Genomic DNA, 19571 nt, shown 5'->3' with positions numbered 1-19571 from the left:
CCTAGGGTACCCTACTCAGCAAGATTATCATTTAGAATAGAAAGAGAGATAAAGAATGTCTCAGACAAGTAAAAACTAAGAGTTCATTGATCCTAACCTAGCCTAAAAGAAATGTTAAAAGGTCTTCCCTAAGTAGGAAAAAAGTAAGAATCTATAGGAAAGGGAAAATTCCACTAGGAAAGGCAAATTTATAGTAATGATTGAGGATCAACCACTTAAATAAGCCATTACGAAGATTAAAAGACAAAAAAAAGTTGTAAAAGCAACTACAACTACAATAGACAGTTAAGGGATAAGCATGAAGATGTAAAACATGACATCAACACCACAAAAGGTGGGGGAGGGGAGTAAAAAATGTAGACCTTTTAGAATCTGTTTGAACTTAAATGATTACCAATTTGAAACAAGTAGATATAGTTAGAGGTCAATGTATATGAATTCCATGGTAACCACAACTCAAAACCTACAACAGTTAAACAAAAACTAAAAACAAAGGAACACAAACATATTGCTAAAGAAAATTATCAATCCACAAGGGAAGAAACAAAAAGAAGACATGAACAGGAAGAGCTACAAAAACAACCAGAAAACAAGTAATGAAATGGCAAAAGTACAAACCTATCAATAATTATTTTAAATGTCAATGGACTATATCTTCCAATCAAAAGACAGAGGGTGGCTGATTGGATAAATAAAAAAGACCATTCAATATGCTGCCTACAAGAGACTCACTTTAGAGCTAAAGAAACAGACAGACTGAAAGTGAGGAGATGAAAAATGAAAAGAAAAGAAAGCAGGGGTAGCAATACTCATATCAGACAAACAGACTTTAAATCAAAGGCTATTACAAAAGACAAAGAAGGGCATTATATAGTGATAAAGGGACAAATACAAGAAGCGGGTATTATACTCATTAAAATATATGCACCAAGTATGGGAGTACCTAAATATATAAAGCAAATACTAATAGTCATAAAAGGAGAAATTGACAATAATACAAAAAATAGAAAAATAGTTGGGAATTTTAACACCACACTTACATCAATGGAGAGATCATCCAGACAGAAAAACAAACAAACAAATAAAACAAAAAAAACAGCAATAGGACAACAGCGGTCTTAAATGACACATTAGACCATAGGACTTAATAGACATCTACAAGACATTACACCCCAAAACAACAGAATACACATTCTTTTCAAGTGCACATGGGATACTCTACAGGATAGAACACATGCTAAACCACAAAACAAATCTCACCAAATTTAAGAGGATAGAAATGATATCAAGCCTTTTTCTGACAACAAAGTTATGAAACTAGAAATCAATTAGAGGAAGAAAAATGGGAAAATAACAAAAACATGGTGCCCAAACAACATGCTACTAAAGAACCAATGGGTTAATGAAAAAAACCAAAGAAGAAATCAGAAAATACCTCGAGACAAATGAAAATGGAAACACAATACTCCAAAATCTATGGGATGCAGCATAAGCAGTTCTAAGAAGGAAGTTTATAGCAATGCAGGCCTTCCTCAAGAAACAAGAAAAATCCCAAATAAACAACCTAACTTACTACCTAAAAGAACTAGAAAAAGAACAAACAAATCCCAAAGTCAGCAGACGGAAGAAAATAATAAAGATAAGAGGAGAAATAAAATAATGATTAAAAAAATAGAAAAGATCAGTGAAACCAAGAGCTATTTTTTTTTTAAAGATAAACAGTATTGATAAACCTTTTGCCAGGCTCACCAAGAAGAAAAGAGAGGGGGACAAATAAACAAAATAAGAAATGAAAGATAAGGAATGAAAAGTGATACCACAGAAATACAAAAAATCATAAGACAATACTACAAACAGTTATTATGTCAACAAATTGGACAACCTAGAAGAAATGGACAAATTTCGAGAAAGCTACAACCTGACAAGACTGAATCAAGAAGAAACAGATAATTTGAAGAGACTGATCACTAGTAATGAAAGTGAATACAAAAATTCCTAGCAAACAAAAGTCCAGGACTGACCAGAGGCTCCACAGGGGAATTGTACTAAACATACAAAGAACTAATATCTATCCTTCTCAAACTATTTCAAAAATTTGAAGAGGCTGGAACATTCCCAAATTCATTCTACAAGGCCATCCTTGCCATGATATCAAAACCAGACAAAGACACTACAAAAAAAATAAAATTACAGGCCAATTATTCTGATGAATATAGATGCAAAAAATCCTCAAAAAAATATTAGCAAACCAAATCCAACAATACGTAAAAAGGATCATACAACATGATCAAGTGGGATTTATTTCAGAGTTATAAGGATGGATCAAGATTCACAAATCAACTAATGTGATACACTACATTAACAAAAGGAAGGATAAATATCACAAGATCATCTCAACAGATGCAGGAAAAGCATGTGACAAAATTCAATATTTATTTATGATAAAAACTCTCATCAAAGTTGGTATAGAAGGAATTTATCTCAACATAATAAAAGCCATTTATGACAAACACACGGCTAACATCATACTCAGCAGTGAAAAACTGAAAGCCTTTCCTCTAAATTCAGGAATAAGACAAAGATACCCACTCTCACCTCTCCCCCCCCGCCACCATTTAACATAGTATTGGAACTCCTAGACACAGCAACCATACAAGAAAAAAATAAAAAATAAAAGGCATTCAAATTGGAAAAGAAGAAGTATAACTGTCACTATTAGCAGATGACATGATACTTTACACAGAAAACTCTAAAATCTCTACCCCAAAACTATTAAAATTAATAAATGAATTCAGCAATGTTGCAGGATTCAATATTAATATACAGAAATTTGTTGCTTTTCTATACGCTAATAATGAACTATCAGAATGAGAAAGTAAAAAAAAAATCCCATTTGAAATCACATCAAAGAGAATGAAATACCTATGAATAAACTTAACCAAGAAATGAAAGGCCTGTACTCTGAAAACTATAAAACATTGATAAAGGAAATTGAAGATGAAATAAAGAAATGGAAAGATATCCTCGTGCTCTTGGATTGGAAGGATTAATATTATTAAAATGGCTATACTGCCCAAAGCAATCTACAGATTTAATGCAATACCAATCAAAGTACCCATGACACTTTTTACAGAACTAGAACAAATAATCCTAAAATTCATATGGAATCACAAAAGACCTCTCATTGCCAAAGTAATCTTGAGAAAGAAGAACAAGGCTGGAGGCATCACCCTCCCTGACTTCAGATTGTACTGCAAAGTTACAGTAATCAAAACATCATGGTGCTGGCACAAAAACATAGATCAATGGAACAAAATAGAGAGCCCAGAAATAAACCCATGCACCTACAGTCAATTAATCTACAGCAAAGGAGGTCAGAATATACAAGAGAGAAAAGACAATCTCTTCAATAAGTGGTGCTGGGAAAACTGGACAGCTACATGTAAAACAATGAGATTGGAACATTACCTCACACCATATACAAAAATAAACTCAAAATGGATTAAAGATCTAAATGTAAGACCCGAAACCATAAAACTCATAGAAGTGAACATAGGCAAGAACACTCTGTGACATAAATCATAGTAATATTTTTTGGATGTATCTCCTAAAGCAAAAGAAACGAAAGCAAAAATAAACAAATGGGACAAACTGAAAAGTTTTTACATAACAGGGGAAACCACTGACAAAACAAAAAGACAACCTGTAGAATGGGAGAAAATACATGCAAATGATATGACCAACAAGGGGTTAATATCCAAAATATATAAACAGTTCATAGAACACAATATCAACAAAACAAACAACCCAATCAAAAAACTGGGCAGAAGAACTGAATAGACATTTTTCCAAAGAAGACATACAGATGGCTAAGAGGCACATGAAAAGATTCTCAATGTCACTATTAGAGAAATGCGAATCAAAACCACAATGAGATATCACTTCACACCTGTCAGCATGGCTATCATCAAAATGTCTACAAATAACAAATGTTGGCAAGGATATGGAGAAAAGGAAACCCTTGTACACTGTTGGTGGGAACGTAAATTAGTGCAGCCACTATCAAAAACAGTATGCAGGTTCCTCAAAAAACTAAAAATAGAACTACCATATGAACCAGCAATTCCACTCCTGGCTATATATCCAGAAAAAAAAAAACAACTAAAACAGTAATTCAAAAAGATGCATGCACCCCAATGTTCATATCAGCACTATTTACAATATCCAAGATAAAGAAGCAACCCAAGTGTCCATCAACAGACAAATGGATAAAGAAGATGTATTTTATATATACAATGAAATATTACTCAGCCATAAAAAACAATGAAATTCTGCCATTTGTAGCAATGTGGATGAACCTAGAGAATATTATGCTTAGTTAAATAGGTCAGAGAAAGACAAATAATGTAAGATATCACTTACATATGGAATCTAAAAAATGATGCAAATGAATGTACTTAGCAAAAGAGAAAAGACTCACAAATACAGAAGACAAAGTAGTGGTTACCAATGGAGAGAGGGGAGTAGAGAGGGGCACGTTAGGGGTATGAGATTAAGAGATACAAACTACTATGTGTAAAATAGATAAGTAATAAGGATATATGGTATAGTATAGGGAATTATAACCATTATCTTATAATAACTTTCAATAGAGTATAATCTAGAAAAATACTGAATCACTATGCTGTACACCTGAAACTAATATAATGTTGTAAATCAACTAAACTTCTATTTAAAAGAATGGCTCAAGCATCACATTATGACTGAAACCAGTAAAAAACTGAAATAATTTTTATTTGATTTTTAGCATTATTTAGAAAGTTCCTTCTAATAAAATATGTCCAGAAAAAAATGATGTAAATATCAAAAAGCTAGATAAAAATAGTTATTTGCAGATTATATGATTATATATAAGTTGTATGATTATATGATGAGGAAAACCTAAATACATGAACCAATAAAGAAAGCTACCAGAATTAATAAGAAAATTTAGAAAACATGCTGAATGTGATATATATATATATATATATATATATATATATATATATATATATATACACACATAACATCCAATAGTTTAATTAGACATCAGATCAGAGCTCAAGAAACAAAATATTATCAGCAGTGCCTAAGCCCAGATCATGCCTTCTTCTTCTGGTCACAAATCACTCTTAGACACTGCGAATGTTACACTGTTCAATTTTTATTTTTTTTAATTAAAAAAAATTTTGTCTTCCACTTAAGTGTGTTGAAGTTTGTTCTGGAAGGCAGTAAAGTTACTGGTGGATCTCCTTGATCCTTCTAAGGTTTGTCTAAATTTCATTAGGGTAATTGTAGAGTAGACTGTACACTAGGGCTAATTTAGCCCTTCTTCTAGGGCATAACCCTTGTCAGGTCACTGTCAAATGGCCTGAGGGCTTGAAGAGGTATCTCTGAACTGGCTCAGTAGAATTGAAATATCTCCCAGACTTATGTGACCTTCAGAATGTGTACACCTTGCAGCTTCCCAGGAGTCATTCTTTGTCTGAACTCATGGAGCTTCACTCCATGCATGTGCAAATTAGTTTTAACCAAGGACTTAAAGGGACCCCCTATATGGATATCTAGATTTCTTTCTTTGCCTAGCTCTACTCTCTTCAATATTTTGCCCTTCAAATTTCAGCCTCCTCTACCTCTCAGACCTCTGATTTCTGCCGCTTCACTATATTCTTGTTGGGGTATCGTTCCTGGCACCATAATCCAGAAAATTCTCTATCCAGAAAGCCATGGTGATTGTAAGGCTCACCTCATTTGGTTTTCTTCCCTTAGGATCATGGTTCAATGCTACCTGTTGGCCAATGTCTAAAAACTGTTGTTTTATATATTTTGCTCTTCTTTTAGTTGTTTACAGTGGGAGCATAAATTCAATCTAATCCAAATAAAACAATTGATATGCCATCCTTGCTAGAAGTTCTCTGTCCTCTCCAATTCTCCTTGAACCTTACAATCATGCTGCTTTAATCATAAATGAGTTAATTAATTTTTGACACTTTGTATGAGAGTCATGTTTTTAATTTTCTGAAAATCATCCTCCTACAAGGTGTAAAAAATACTGTGTTTTTTCTGTTGTCATTGTAATTAGTCTTATTTCTTAGGAAGATATATAAAAGTATTTGTGGATGAAATGATACAAAGTGTGGGATATACTTTAAAGTCATTTATAGGAGAAGGGATAAGAACTGGGGAAGAAGAAATGAGTAAAATTGTCATATGTAGATAACTACTGAAGCTGGGAGATCAATATTGAAGTTGGGTGATTAATTTATGGGGCTTATTACATAATTTTTTCTGAGAATTTATATTATAAAGTAGAGATAAAGACAGGCAGAGAGAGAGGTAGAGAGAAAGACAAGCATAGACAGACAGAGACATTGAGAGCAATGGAACCCTTATTTTGTATTTCAGATTGGTGTTAGTGAGAGTTAGAAATTGTACTGCATAAAAAAGAACGATAACAAACATATTAAATTTTAAAACCTGGAGCAGCTCAAAGACTGCTTTTATAGGATTGTCATTTGCTGCTAACCTGCATGAAATGAGATACCTTCTGTTATAGGACCTAATGTGGTTGTGGAAATAAGAATGGTTCTGAGTGATATGCAAGCTCACTGCACACAAAGGTGAAATACTCCACAAGTCCCTGAGCAATGAATTACTGGTTTCTGACAAGAGCCAGTATCAATTTAACAGAAGCAACCAGAATTTGCAATCCAGAATATAGAAAATTATTATCTTTCTCCTCTGGCTTTCAGTTGTGAGTCAAAGGAAAGCACTGGGCAGCTTGAGGGTTGTGATCATTAGACATGCCCTCCAGAGACAAATAGAGGTTGTCATGTGCATGTTACAGACTGTGAGGAAAGGCTGATGAAGCACTTGGAGCTGAGGACTAGTCGTAAACATTGGGGTAAATTGCTTTCCTGGAAACATAACTTTCAGAGGTAATGCCAAGGTGCTGAAAATGCTGAGTCATCAGCAATAGAATGTCACTGTTGATAGCCCTTACCAAAAATAACACAGGAGCACCATGGGAAAAAAAAAAGGTATTTTTCTTAACTTCAAATGCTTAATTCTGGAGCACTTATCAGAAAACTGGCATGCATTTCTCCTTCTCTTTTAAAGCAGTGTCTGTGTCTTTGCCTGCAGGAGTAATGGCAGTGTGTACATGCCGGTATATATCTGCACTGGCTTTCATTAGTGTATGCTGCATAGATATAAAGAATTAGAGAAAAGAGTAAAGTATAGAAAAAATATGTATTTTGGAAGTACACTAAGACTATGATAGAATCTAGATTTGGTGACACTTAAGCCCTATATAGTTTCTTTGCAAAGTTTCCCTTTGTGATCTTTCTCCAGAGGTTGTTCTGGTGATAATGCAAAGGTCTGAATCACTGTTTGATCATGAGGTTGCATTCGGACCACTGTTTAATGAGTCTCCAGTTTCCACAGTGTGAGAGGATGCCCAGCTGCAGTCCTAGCCAGCCTTTGATGCATTCAGCTGGGAGTGAATCAACTGAAGTTCAAATACGTTTGCTATGTCATCTTTCTGGAGAGGGTTTGGGAAGGCTTCCTTCTGTAAAGTATACAGCAGCTTGGAAATTCATCTCCAAGACCCTCCTTGCTGCTTCTTATCAATACAATTGTTCAAGAAATTTCTTTGTCAAGCCTCCAAGGAGAATCATAAATAGGAACTCTTTATTACTCAATGGAGATTTTCTGTAGGGGTTGGTATCATAAATAAAGAGAACCATGTATTCCTTCAGATGTGCCAGGGGCTGAGCAGTTTGTGAATTCAGAAATTTATAAACCTCTCCTGAAGATTCTGTGAATACTCATCAGCATAATTTTGAAGTATGAAAGATAAGGAATAAAAACTGGAAAAACATTAGGTAGATTAAAGAGGAACATTGGGTAATAAACAATGAACTATTAAATATATACATATATGTACTTATACATATATGTATATACATACACATGTGTATTTATACACACATGCCTTTAGAGAGTGAACGCTATTTCAAAAGGTTTTATATGTATAATTCCACAAGCTTCCTTTCACATTAAAGCATTCTACAGAAGTGAGCATATTGGAGTCAAAATATATATGTATATATTGATGTGTGTGTGCATGTGTGTGTGTGTGTGTATCTTATGGGAACAAGAAAAAAACCAGAACAGGAAAATAAGTGAAACACATAGTTTTCCATTTTCTTCAAATTCTGCTTTGAATTGTGTTTGTTTATGCTTGATCCATTTACAGTCTCCAGTTCTTCCCAGGACAGTTAAAACGGTCCCATTACAATTTTTAATGCCTCTGTCTTGTTTCCTCTTTGTTATAGTTGGCAATTGGCAGTTACTGTACATGCAGTAACCCATCCATTCAAAGTTGTCATTCGGATGCCTTGCTTTTGGGGACCACTATTAAATTAGGCATAAGTCATTTTTCAGCAAAGAAGGTGACATTTTATTTCCGTAAGACCAAGTGTTAACTCATTTTGTAGGGGGGAAGGGATATTTCCCATATGTCTTAGAAAATGTACAGCTGTCTTCTGTTTCCTGACATTATAAACAATGTAAGGGGGAACTGTGATTTGCTTCTTCTTCTTCTTCCTCCTTCTCCTCCCTCCTCTTTTTTTTTTTTTAAACAAACCTGTATTAGGTAATACCCTGTGCTATTCATTTTATAGATATTATCTCTAATCCTTAAGCAATCTGGAAAAACAGCTGTAATTATCCTTATTTTTCTTATAAGGAACCTACAACTCAGAAGTGTAAGTAACTTGGCCACAATCACATAGCCAGCAAGTATTTCAGGGCATTAGCTCGCACCCTCATGTCATGACTCCCTTCCTTTCCTTCTTTGGCAAACTACTCAAATGAAGTAGACTGTTCAATTTAGAAATATCTTCCTTCACAAATATAATAACCAAGTAAACCAGAAAAGGAGACAACAAATTTACAGGAAGTGTGGCTTCTATTTCTTTTGCAGTGGGTAGGAGGGTATATGGTCTCCTGTGCTTATATAGTCACTGTGCCTCTTCCTGCTCTTTAAAAGCAAGAGGTTACTAATTTCTCTGAGACTCAGTTTCCTCATCTATACATTGTGGGGATAATAGTATCTATTTCATACTCACATTATGCAGATTAACTGAAATAATAAAGTGCTAAGTACATTGTCTGGCGGGTGGAAAGCATCTATAAATATAAGCTAAGTTTCCACATAATGCTAGGTGCTTCTTCAGTATTCAACAAAGCATGCTGTGTGACAGGAACTTACAAAGTGTTGTAGGTCAATTATACTTCAAAAACAAACAAACTCATAGAGAAAGAGATCAGCTTTGTGGTTAGCAGAGGCGGGGGTGGGGGGAGAGGGAACTGGAGGAAGGCAGTCAAGAGGTACCAACTTCCAGTTATAAGGTAAGTATGTACTAGGGATGTAATGTACAACATGGTGCATGTAATTAACATGGCTGTCTGTTACATATGAAAGTTGTTAAGAGAGTATAATCCTAAGAGTCCTCATCACAAGAGGAAATTTTTTTCATTTCTTTAATTTTCTATGTATATGAGATGACGGATGTTCACTAAACATACTGCGGTGATCATTTCATGATGTACGTAAGTCAAATCATTATGCTGTATACCCTAAACTTATACAGTGTTGTATGTCCATTATACCTCAATAAACGTAGAAGAAAATAAATTTTTAAAATGCCATTTCCCCCAAAAATGAACAAATAAGTAGGATTATGCAAAAAATTGTAATTCAAATGAGATTGAGAAAGAACATGACTTAGAGGTAATGACCAAGAGCCTTGTGAGTGGAAAGTGTCCCCAGAATAGCAGAATCAGCATCACCTGGAAAGTTGTTACACATGGAAATTCATGGGAACCACCCCAGGCATACTGACTCGGAATTTCCGGGCTGGGGCAGAGGATCTGTGTGAAAATCATTGACCCAGAGGTTAGAAAAGTCTATTTTTAATTATTTTATATAGTGCCTACCATCTTATTAGGGAACACTGTGTGACTACTGAATCCTTTGCTGCACCTATACAGTACGTATTTATAAAAGATACTGAGAGCTGCAAACTCCTCGATGCACTGATAGTCTGGGAGACATGTTTGGCCTCAGAGGGTAGGACATATACAGGAATTCAAGAAATAGTTTTAATTAGTTAATTGGTTTTGCTGAGTTTTTCATTAACTGCCAAATCTATTTACTTAACCATGTTTAAAAACAATATTAAGCTTATTTCACAATAAATAACGTTTTTATAGTTAAATCAAAATGTAAATTTCAGAGCATTTTGTGGATATATAACAGAAACATATTTTTGTCTCAGAAATATTGGTGGGTTTTTTTGGAACTTATTTTTTTGTTTGTTTATGTGTTTGGCTCTAAAGAACTGTCCTGGGAAGAAAAAGAAGAAGACAAAATAACACAGTGAATTGGTTTCATTAACATATGTCACACTGCAGACTGTCAAGGAGAACTTGGTAAAATAATGGCCAATATTTAGAATCCATGAATCCGCACAATTATACAGTAATTGTTTCCTTTTTTTCTCAGGAAATGCACATTGAAGTGCTAATTAAACTTCAAGCACACAGATTCTGCTTGCTAACTTTGCTATAATCATGACCATGATCACCATCAAGCACCACTTAAGTACCCATGATGTTGGGGCATTATGCCAAGATGCTGCAATTCATTAAAATGATGCAACATATCTGGAGATAGAGAAAACAATCAGGCATGGGTCCCGATTACCTTTTTTTTGTTTTCCCCATTCTTAAGTCTTTATTTACACTTGAGAGCAGTGTGCATCTGAGAAAGAACGAGGCCATTGTGGTTGGATAGACCTGAGTGACCGTGGATAAGTGTTCTAAAATCATAGCAAAGTGTAGTTATGAAACTTCAGCACGGTGTCAGTTACATAAGATGTGCTCAATGACAGTACTGTTGTTGTTGTCAGAGCTATTATTATTACTATGTAACGAAGAAGGAATATAAGCAGTTTAAAAAACAACCTTCTCACTTCATGCTGACAGGCAAGTAACTGTCTGTGTCATCTTCCAGACACATGAAAGGAAGTTAAAATATTTTCTCTAGCTCCAATTTCTAAACACTCCAAAGATAAAGCAATTATGTTTAGAGAAGCAGACCTTAAAGCAAATTGCCTCCAAGAAACCTGAAGAAGCAAACACAGAATGCCAGGGCCATCACAACATTGTATAAAATGCTCCCAAGACAAACATGTTAGCTCAGTGGCCAGATACCTTGACTTAAGGGGGCAACGCTTTCATGGCAAAGTGATTACAGCTTGATGGAGTCTTCTGTGAGCAAATTAGAAAACAAGAAGTGAGGAAGATAATGACCTCTGCAATTAAACTTTTTCAGGTTGCTAATTCTTCTGCAAGTTGATTAATAAATAGTATATGCTGCCACATTTTCTAAAGTGTGAATGTATGTCCTCAGTCATGGAATAATCATACAGACAGCTCAAACAACTAGCTTTGTTCTTAAAATAAATGTTGCAACTTAAAGAAAGAGAAGTAATGAGTCTAAATCTACCTTAATTCTTCTAAGATAAGTGAGCCAAGAATGTGAGATCAAAGGCACTGGCTCCATCAGACAGAATACAGCTCATCCCCAGCTCCATCACTTAGTAAATGTGAAACTTAGTAAATGTGAAACTTTGTGAAAGCTACTTAGCCTTTCTGAGAATCAGTTTCTTCAGCTGTCCAATGGGACTGGTAACAGTATGTACTTAGTAGGATTACTGCAAGAGCTAAAGGGAATCATTCTTACACATGCCTTGCACAAAATAAGTGCTCATGAAATGTGAACTTTCATTACATTCAAGTTATAAACAAAATAAATGACTTAGTAGGACAAGCATTCCACTCCTACAAATTATCCTTTATTGGTGCCTCTTTATCTTAATACTGTATTGTCCTATCCCCAAAGAACAAGGAAAATCTCTTTCAGGAATAGAATTATAGAAACATCAAAGATAAATTTGCAATAATTAATAAGGAATCAACAACTAAAAACTGCAAATATAGGGTATTAACTAATTTCAAAAATATTTCCCAGGCAAAACATTCTTTGATGTAAATCATGCCAAAGTTTTATTAGGTTACTCTCCCAAGGCAATAGAAATAAAAACAAAAATAAACAAATGGGACCCAATCAAACTTACAAGCTTTTGCACAGCAAAGGTAACCATAAACAAAGTGAAAAGACAACCTACAGAATGTGGAATGGGAGACAATATTTGCAAACAATGCAACTGACAACAGCTTAATTTCCAAAATATACTAATGGCTCATACAACTCAACAACAAAAAAACAAACAACCCAATCAAAAAAATGGGCAGAAGGCCTACACATTTCTCCAAAGAAGACATACAGGCAGCAAATAGGCACATGAAAATATGCTCAACACCACTAATTATTACAGAAATGAATATCAAAACTACAATGAGTTACCACCTCACACCGGTCAGAATGGCCACCATTAAAAAGTCTACAAATAACAAATACTGGAGAGGGTGTGGAGAAAAGGGAACCCACCTACACTGTTGGTGGGAATGTAAATTGGTGCAGCTACTATGGAAAACAGTATGGAGGTTCCTCAAAAAACTAAAAATATAGAGTTGCCATATGATCCAAAAATCCCACTCCTGGGCATATACCCAGATAAAACTATAATTTGAGAAGATACATGCACCCCTATGTTCATAGCAGCACTATTTACAATAGCCAAGACATGGACACAACCTACATGTCCATCAACAGAAGAATGGATAAAGAAGATATGGTATATATATACAATAGAATATTACTCAGCCAGCAAAAAGAATGAAATAATGCCATTTGTAGCAACATGGATGGACCTAGAGATTATCATACTAAGCGAAGTAAGTCAGAAAGAGAAAAACAAATACCATATGGTCACTTATATGTGGAATCTAAAATACGATACGAATCAACATATCTGTGAAACAAAAACAGATTCACAGATATAGAGAACAGACCTGTGGTTGCCAAGGGGGAGGGGGACAGGGGAGGGATGGATTGGGAGTATGGGATTAGAAGAGGCAAACTGTTACATATAGGATGCATAAACAACAAGGTTCTACCATATAGCATAGGGAACTATATTCAATATCCTGTGACAAACCATAATGGAAAAGAATATGAAAAAAATATATATATGTACAACTGAGTCACCTTTCTGTACAGAAGAAATTAACACAACATTGTAAATCAACTACACTTCAATAAATTTTTAAAAAATTTTCCATTTTCATACAAAGATTTTCCACAATCTTTCCATAAATTGTCAGTATCACCACTGAGATCAAAGTATCCTAATTCTTTCCTTCCCAACATTTGGAGCCATATAATACGTTCCTCATCCTCATTTTCTTTTTTAGCTTTTTAGGCAGAAAGGTAAGTCTAAAATATCCAACGTTATCTTCTGAGATTATTAAGTTGAACCATGCTACTTGAAGAATATTTTGCCATACTCCTGTTATGTTTCCATTTTTTTTTTGGAAAAAAAAAAAAAAAGAGGAAAAAGGCAAGTGCTTTAGACTTTTTAAAAAAATGTTTTTTTTTTGTTTTTTGGGTCAGCTTTGGAAGAAGAACATGGCAAAAGAACACCTCATTTGGGGAAAATAGCACAAGGCAAAAACAGATCATCACTAACGGAAGCTAAATCACACAGTGGAGTTAAGCTACTAAGACACATTGATTCTGCAAGGGTAAAAATGGATTAGAACCAACAGATTATAATGAGCATCATTTTGGTACCAAAGAAGCCCCTTTAACAATGGGCATGCATTCGAATCCTAGTGTGATCATTACAGGATCCTTTTCCTTGTTCCTGTTCCCAGGATAAAGGCCTTAAAGGAAGCACTGGCATTTTAAATTGTTCAGTTTCACTTGCTGAAATTTTTTTTTTTTTCTTTCTTAGGCAAAATTATTTTCCCATGTTACGAGAAGAATGCTTTGGAGAGCAGCACTGTGAAAGTGCAGAGAACAAAAGTGATGGCAGCCCTGGAGGATTAGGCCATTGACAAGGGAAAAGAAATTACCTGTGGGCATTTGCTCCAAGGTCCCCACTCAGACATGACACATTCACTGGGACACAGAAGAGAGCAGGACTGGGTTTCTGAGGGAATTTCATCCTGGTTGCAAAGGCTGTTATCCACTGCTCCCCCTTCACCATCGGCAGCATTCACGCATCTGCAAAGCAACATCACAAGATAGCTTGATTGCTTAAAACAGTGGGGAGTAAATTTAAAATAGCTATGATGTATCATAATTACTTACCCCTCAGAGATAGTTAAACATAAAATAAGAGCAGCAGAGAAACCAGGAAAAAACATCCTCTCTCAGCCAGGCCAGCTTTATTGAGTGATAACTCAGGGCAGAGCCCTTTATTCGGCAAAGCAGAAGACAAGGGACAATTGTCATCTTTGAAGAACCCTCCATCTAAATAGAACTATCTACAATATATTTACTCAGGTCCCAGTACAGAGAGATTTTTTTTTTTTTAATTGTAACAAATCTTGAAGACTCTCCTCTGAATAAATCTATCACTTTGTAGTAACTAGACCTTTCACAGTTCCCGTGACTCTCTTAGACCTTTCCTAGACTTCTCTCTCAGAGTGTCTAAGCTTCCCTAGTTTTTGCTTAGTACAATTAAGGTCATGGCAAAGTAATGCAAAAAATAATTGAACATATTTTTCTTTCAGGTATTTTCTGCATTTCAGTAAGGAATTTTTGTATCATAAACCAAAGGGCAGTTAGCAAGCATTTTCAGGCAGCAATTGAGCACATGCTATAGATGCACATATTATAATTGCTCTGAGATAAGTGCTGATGAAGATGAGATAAATGATCATGCTATTGATTCAATCAAATTAAAACCAAAGTGTTATACTACTATATACCCGCCAAAATGGCTTAAATCAAAAACATGGAAAATATCAAGGGCTGGCAAGAATGTGGAGCAATTGTAGCTCTTCTCACTCTGCTGGTTGGAGCATAAATGCTTTGGCAAACTAGTTGGCAGTATCTACTAAAACTAAACACATATATACTATGTAACCCAACAATTTCACTTCTATTTATATACACAAGAGAAATGTGTACAAATGTGGACCACCGCCCCCCAAAAAAAAACCTGCCTGAAAATGTTCATAGCACCACTATTTATAATCAACCAAACTAGAATCAACAGTAGAATATCTACAATATTTATTCAGCCACAGTAAAATAGAGAAATATACTGTGATAAACTCATTGAATTAAATGCTATAAAGTAATGAGAATTCATAAACTACTGTTGCATGAAAGAGCATGAATGGAGCTCACAACCATAATGTTGAACAAAAGAAGCTGGACACAAAAGAGTATAGTCTGCATGGTTCCATTCATAGAAAGTTAAGTTAAGTTAAGTTAAGAAATAGGCAGTACTCATCTATGGTGTCAGAAGACAGAATAGCAGTTACGCTTGGTGAACTGGTTGATACATAGGGGCTTAGGTAGTCCTGGTAATACTTTGTGTCTTGGCCTCTGGGTTGGTTACACAGGTGAGTTTACGTTGTGAAAATTCATGGAGCTGCACCCTATGCTGTGGGCATTTCTCTGCATTTATATTATATCCCAATTAGAAGTTCGTATTTAAATAATTCTCTCAAAAATGTTTAATAAAGACTTGCTATATATAAGCCTCTTTTGCTAGGTGTTGGGATACAAAGATATTTATTAATAATGATTCATTTCATAAATATTTTGAGCGGCTTACTCTGCACCATGCCCTTACTTGGGTGCTGGGGTACAGAACTGAAAAAAAAAAAAAAAAGGGACAAGATCCCTTCTTCTTCCAGTGATAATGATCAAAGTAAAGGTGAAAATGACAATGATGATGAGATAAATGGTGCCATTTACTGATCTGGTAATTTCTGACACAAAGCCACAGACAAGGAATAAGCATTTTAAGAGGGCTGAGCTGGAGAACTTTTGGTGCTCCCCAAATCATGCTATGCTGGAATGAATTATCCTATACATTTGGAGTTTCTTTTATACAAACAATATTTTTTTTTGATTCAGGAAAACTGCAAAGTAGTCTATCAGCTGGTGCAAAATAAAATAAACTTTATGAGGTGCTAAGTAATAAAAATTTAGATATTGTATAAAGCAGGTTAACAGAGAATGGTAAAAGGAGAGAAAATGTAAGTCGTGCCTTCTAATATAGGGAGGCAAGGTACAGAATCACCTACGGACTTTAATTTCTCTTGTGGTAATAGTCAATAGTGGAAGGAGGGACCACGAAATGGCTTTAATGTCTTTCCCTGGGCAAACTTAAAAGCTGAAAATTGCTTTCCTTCTTGCCTGCACACTCTCAGCTGATGTTCTTTTATGATTTCACTAAAAAAGAAGAGGTAATACTTCTGGTCAATGGTGTCCAGTTGAACATATGCATTAGTCTTTGTTCACTCCCAATAAGCCACAAAGACAACAGTAAAGGAACTTGTTACAAAAAGACTAACAAAACAAAACAAAACAAAGAAGGGAGGGTAAGGCAGTATCCTACAAGGACAAAGAACATGGGAGAGGAGAAAGGCAACAATGGAAAATAGATGGGCTAGTGGTAACTGACTTAGCACACCAAGAAAGCTGATTCCTAAGCCTTCAAGGGAAAAGAAAGAAAGTAACTCCATTTACACATCAGAACACATGGAAAATTCAGGAATTTGTGGCATCAAGTACCTTTGGAAATGTGAGTGAAGGTGAGGTAGAAAAACTGGAGGATTTATTGAAAGTGTGTTTAAGAAGTACCTAAGCTCTCAAATCCCAATTCCCCAATTCACAGAGCTAGGTGATGGCCCCAGCCCTGCCCCTGCAGGTAATTGAAGGTTTATTATCTGGAGAGGGTCACAAAACAGGTCTTTGGATTAGAGAACACATGGCCCCATTAAGGATGGGAACATCATATTGAAAACAGGGTTTAAGGAGAAGTTAACATTTTGAAAAAAATGACTAATACCTCAGTGACTTAATGCACATTTATTATTTTTCAGTTTTGTAGTATAGAAATCCAACATGAAACTCACTAGGCTAACGTCAGTGCTCTGGCAGAGCTGCATTCCTTTCTGGAGGCTCTAGAGGAGAATCGTCTCCTTACCTCTTTCATGTTCTAGAAGCCACCCACATGCCTTGGGGCCATGGCCCCTTTCTCTGTTTTCAAAGTCAGCAGCCTTGTATCTCTCTGTGTCTTGCTTCTTTAGTCACATTTTCTGTTTTTCCTCTCCCATCTCCTCATCCACTTTTAAGGACGCTGGTGAATAAAATGTTCCCATCCAGAGGATCCAGGACAATCTTTCCATCTCAAGATCTTTAACTTAATCACATCTGTGAAGAATCTTTTGCTATTTAAGGTAACATATTTACAGATTTCAGGGGTTAGAATGTGGATATCTTTGGGAGCCATCATTCTGTCCACCATATCAGCCTGTTTTCATTGGGTTTCCCAAATACTGGTTGCTAGGATTATCTATTTCACATGTGATTTAAGAAGAGAGTCTTCTAGGGGTCCTGACAAGCACAAGAGTAAAGACTGAAATTGAAGGTGTTCCCAAATGAAAATGCCCCTGTAGTTACATATCCTGCACCATCAATTTCCTTGCCATATCTCCCTTTGATCATCACCTTCATTTCCACTCAGGCTCATTACAAAACTGCTTTAAAGCATGTCTATATTTGCTATCTCCACGCCCTCTCTCCTCTTCCTCCATTATTACCTCTTGGACTTACTTTAATCACACTTTTATTATCATTCCAGAGAAAACTCATATCAAGATCATCAACAGACTCCCCTTTGCCAAACTCAATAGCCAATTCTTATCTTAGTAACCTTCTCAGAACCATTTGAAACAACTGATTACTCTTTCTTTTTTAAAAAACTCTCGTCTTCCCATTTTCTTGGTTTTCCTTCTAGTTGACTGGCTCTTCCCCAGTCTCATTTGTAAGATCTTTCCCTTTGCTCTAATCTATGAATATCTGCATTCCCCAGGGTGCAATTTCTTTCTTTCTTATCAATATATATCAGACTTACAGCTGACGCCTAATTTATACCCCCATTACTCTCTGAACTCCAATCTGTCACTCCAAGCCTTCTCAGTTGGAAAGCTAATATCTCAAATTTATTGTGTTCAAAAGCTAGCTTTTGATTTTCTCTCTCAAATTTGCTTCTAATATTTCTCATCTCAACAAATGGCGCCACCATTCTCATGATTGCTCAGGCCCTAAAACCTAGCAATCATCTTTGATACTTCTCTTTCTTCCACATTCTATAATCACTTTATAAGCAAATCCTGTCATCTGTACCTTCCAGGTATAGTCCAAATGTGACCACCTCACCACCTTCACTATTACAAAGCCCGTCTAACCATCAGCCTCTCTCACTTGGAATTCTGGGATGTCATTCAAACCTTCATCCCTGCTGCTGCTTACACACCCCAAAATTCCTTCTCTATACTCCATCTAGCAAGGTCCTTTTCAAACGTAAATAAGAGCATGTCATTCACTCTGTCTCAAACCTCCCATAGCTTCATGATGCTGTTAGAAAAATATACTTTAACCTTATTATAGAAGACTATACAATTTGAGTACTGGCAGCAACCATATGGGGTGTGGCGTAATCCATCTTGTCATAACAAGCCAAGAAGGTTCCTGCTTTGGAACTCCTTCCCCTTGGAATTCTCTTAATATAGATCTTTACGTTCATTCAAGTCTCTCACATTTTTCAGGTCTCTGCTTAAATATTTTGCTGACCAGCCTCTCCAAAATAGTAGCCTCCATCACACCAATCCAATTTTATTTTTCTTCTTGGCATTTCATAGCAAAGACATTCCATTATATAGTATTTTATGCATTTATTTTTTCCTCTGCTGCTCTAAGTTCTTTGAGGACAGTAACTTGTTTGGTTCACTTTTGTATCCCCAGTGCCTAGAACAGTGCCTGATACATAGAAGGCAAATATTCATAAATACTTTTTGAATTCATAAATGATTGCTGTCATGTATGAACCGTGAAGATGTCCTCTAGTTTGGAGGTTTCACGAAAGATAAACGGATAAACTGTCTCATTCATAATAACACCATTTATTAAGGCCAATAATGGTTTGGAATGCAAGATGTCTGGAAAACCTGCTTCACATATATATTAAGTATGTAACACAGTGAGTTTGCATTAGTTAGCTAGGGCTACCATAACAAAATATCACAGACTGGGTGGCTTAAATGACATACATGTAAGGCTTGAGGCTGAAAGTCTGAGATCAAGGTGTTGGCAGGGTTGGTTTCTTCTGAGGGCTCTCTCCTTGGACTTGTAGATAACCACCTTCTACCTGTATTTTCACATGGTTTTTTCCTCTGTGTGTGTCTGTGTCCTAATCTCCTCTTCTTGTAAGGACATCAGTCAGATTGGATTAGAGCCTGCCCCAATG

At 35.7% G+C, this 19571-nt stretch overlaps 1 protein-coding gene across 4 annotated transcripts in view; it reads right to left on the bottom strand.

Annotated features, from left to right (window-relative positions):
* Positions 1-19571, bottom strand: part of THSD7B (thrombospondin type 1 domain containing 7B) — a 1195438-nt gene that overhangs the window by 77511 nt on the left and 1098356 nt on the right. For all 4 annotated transcript variants that reach the window (XM_082464904.1, XM_082464907.1, XM_082464905.1 and 1 more), the window contains one exon: positions 14152-14302. In XM_082464904.1, the coding sequence (XP_082321030.1) occupies positions 14152-14302 (151 nt within the window). The remainder of the gene's footprint in view (positions 1-14151; positions 14303-19571) is intronic.

This window comes from Balaenoptera physalus (assembly GCF_965194825.1).
Source record: "Balaenoptera physalus genome assembly, chromosome: 6".
Classification (NCBI taxonomy): Eukaryota; Metazoa; Chordata; class Mammalia; order Artiodactyla; family Balaenopteridae; genus Balaenoptera; species Balaenoptera physalus.
The sequence above is the reverse complement of the archived record's forward strand: the minus strand, read 5'-3'. Positions and strand labels throughout refer to the sequence as shown.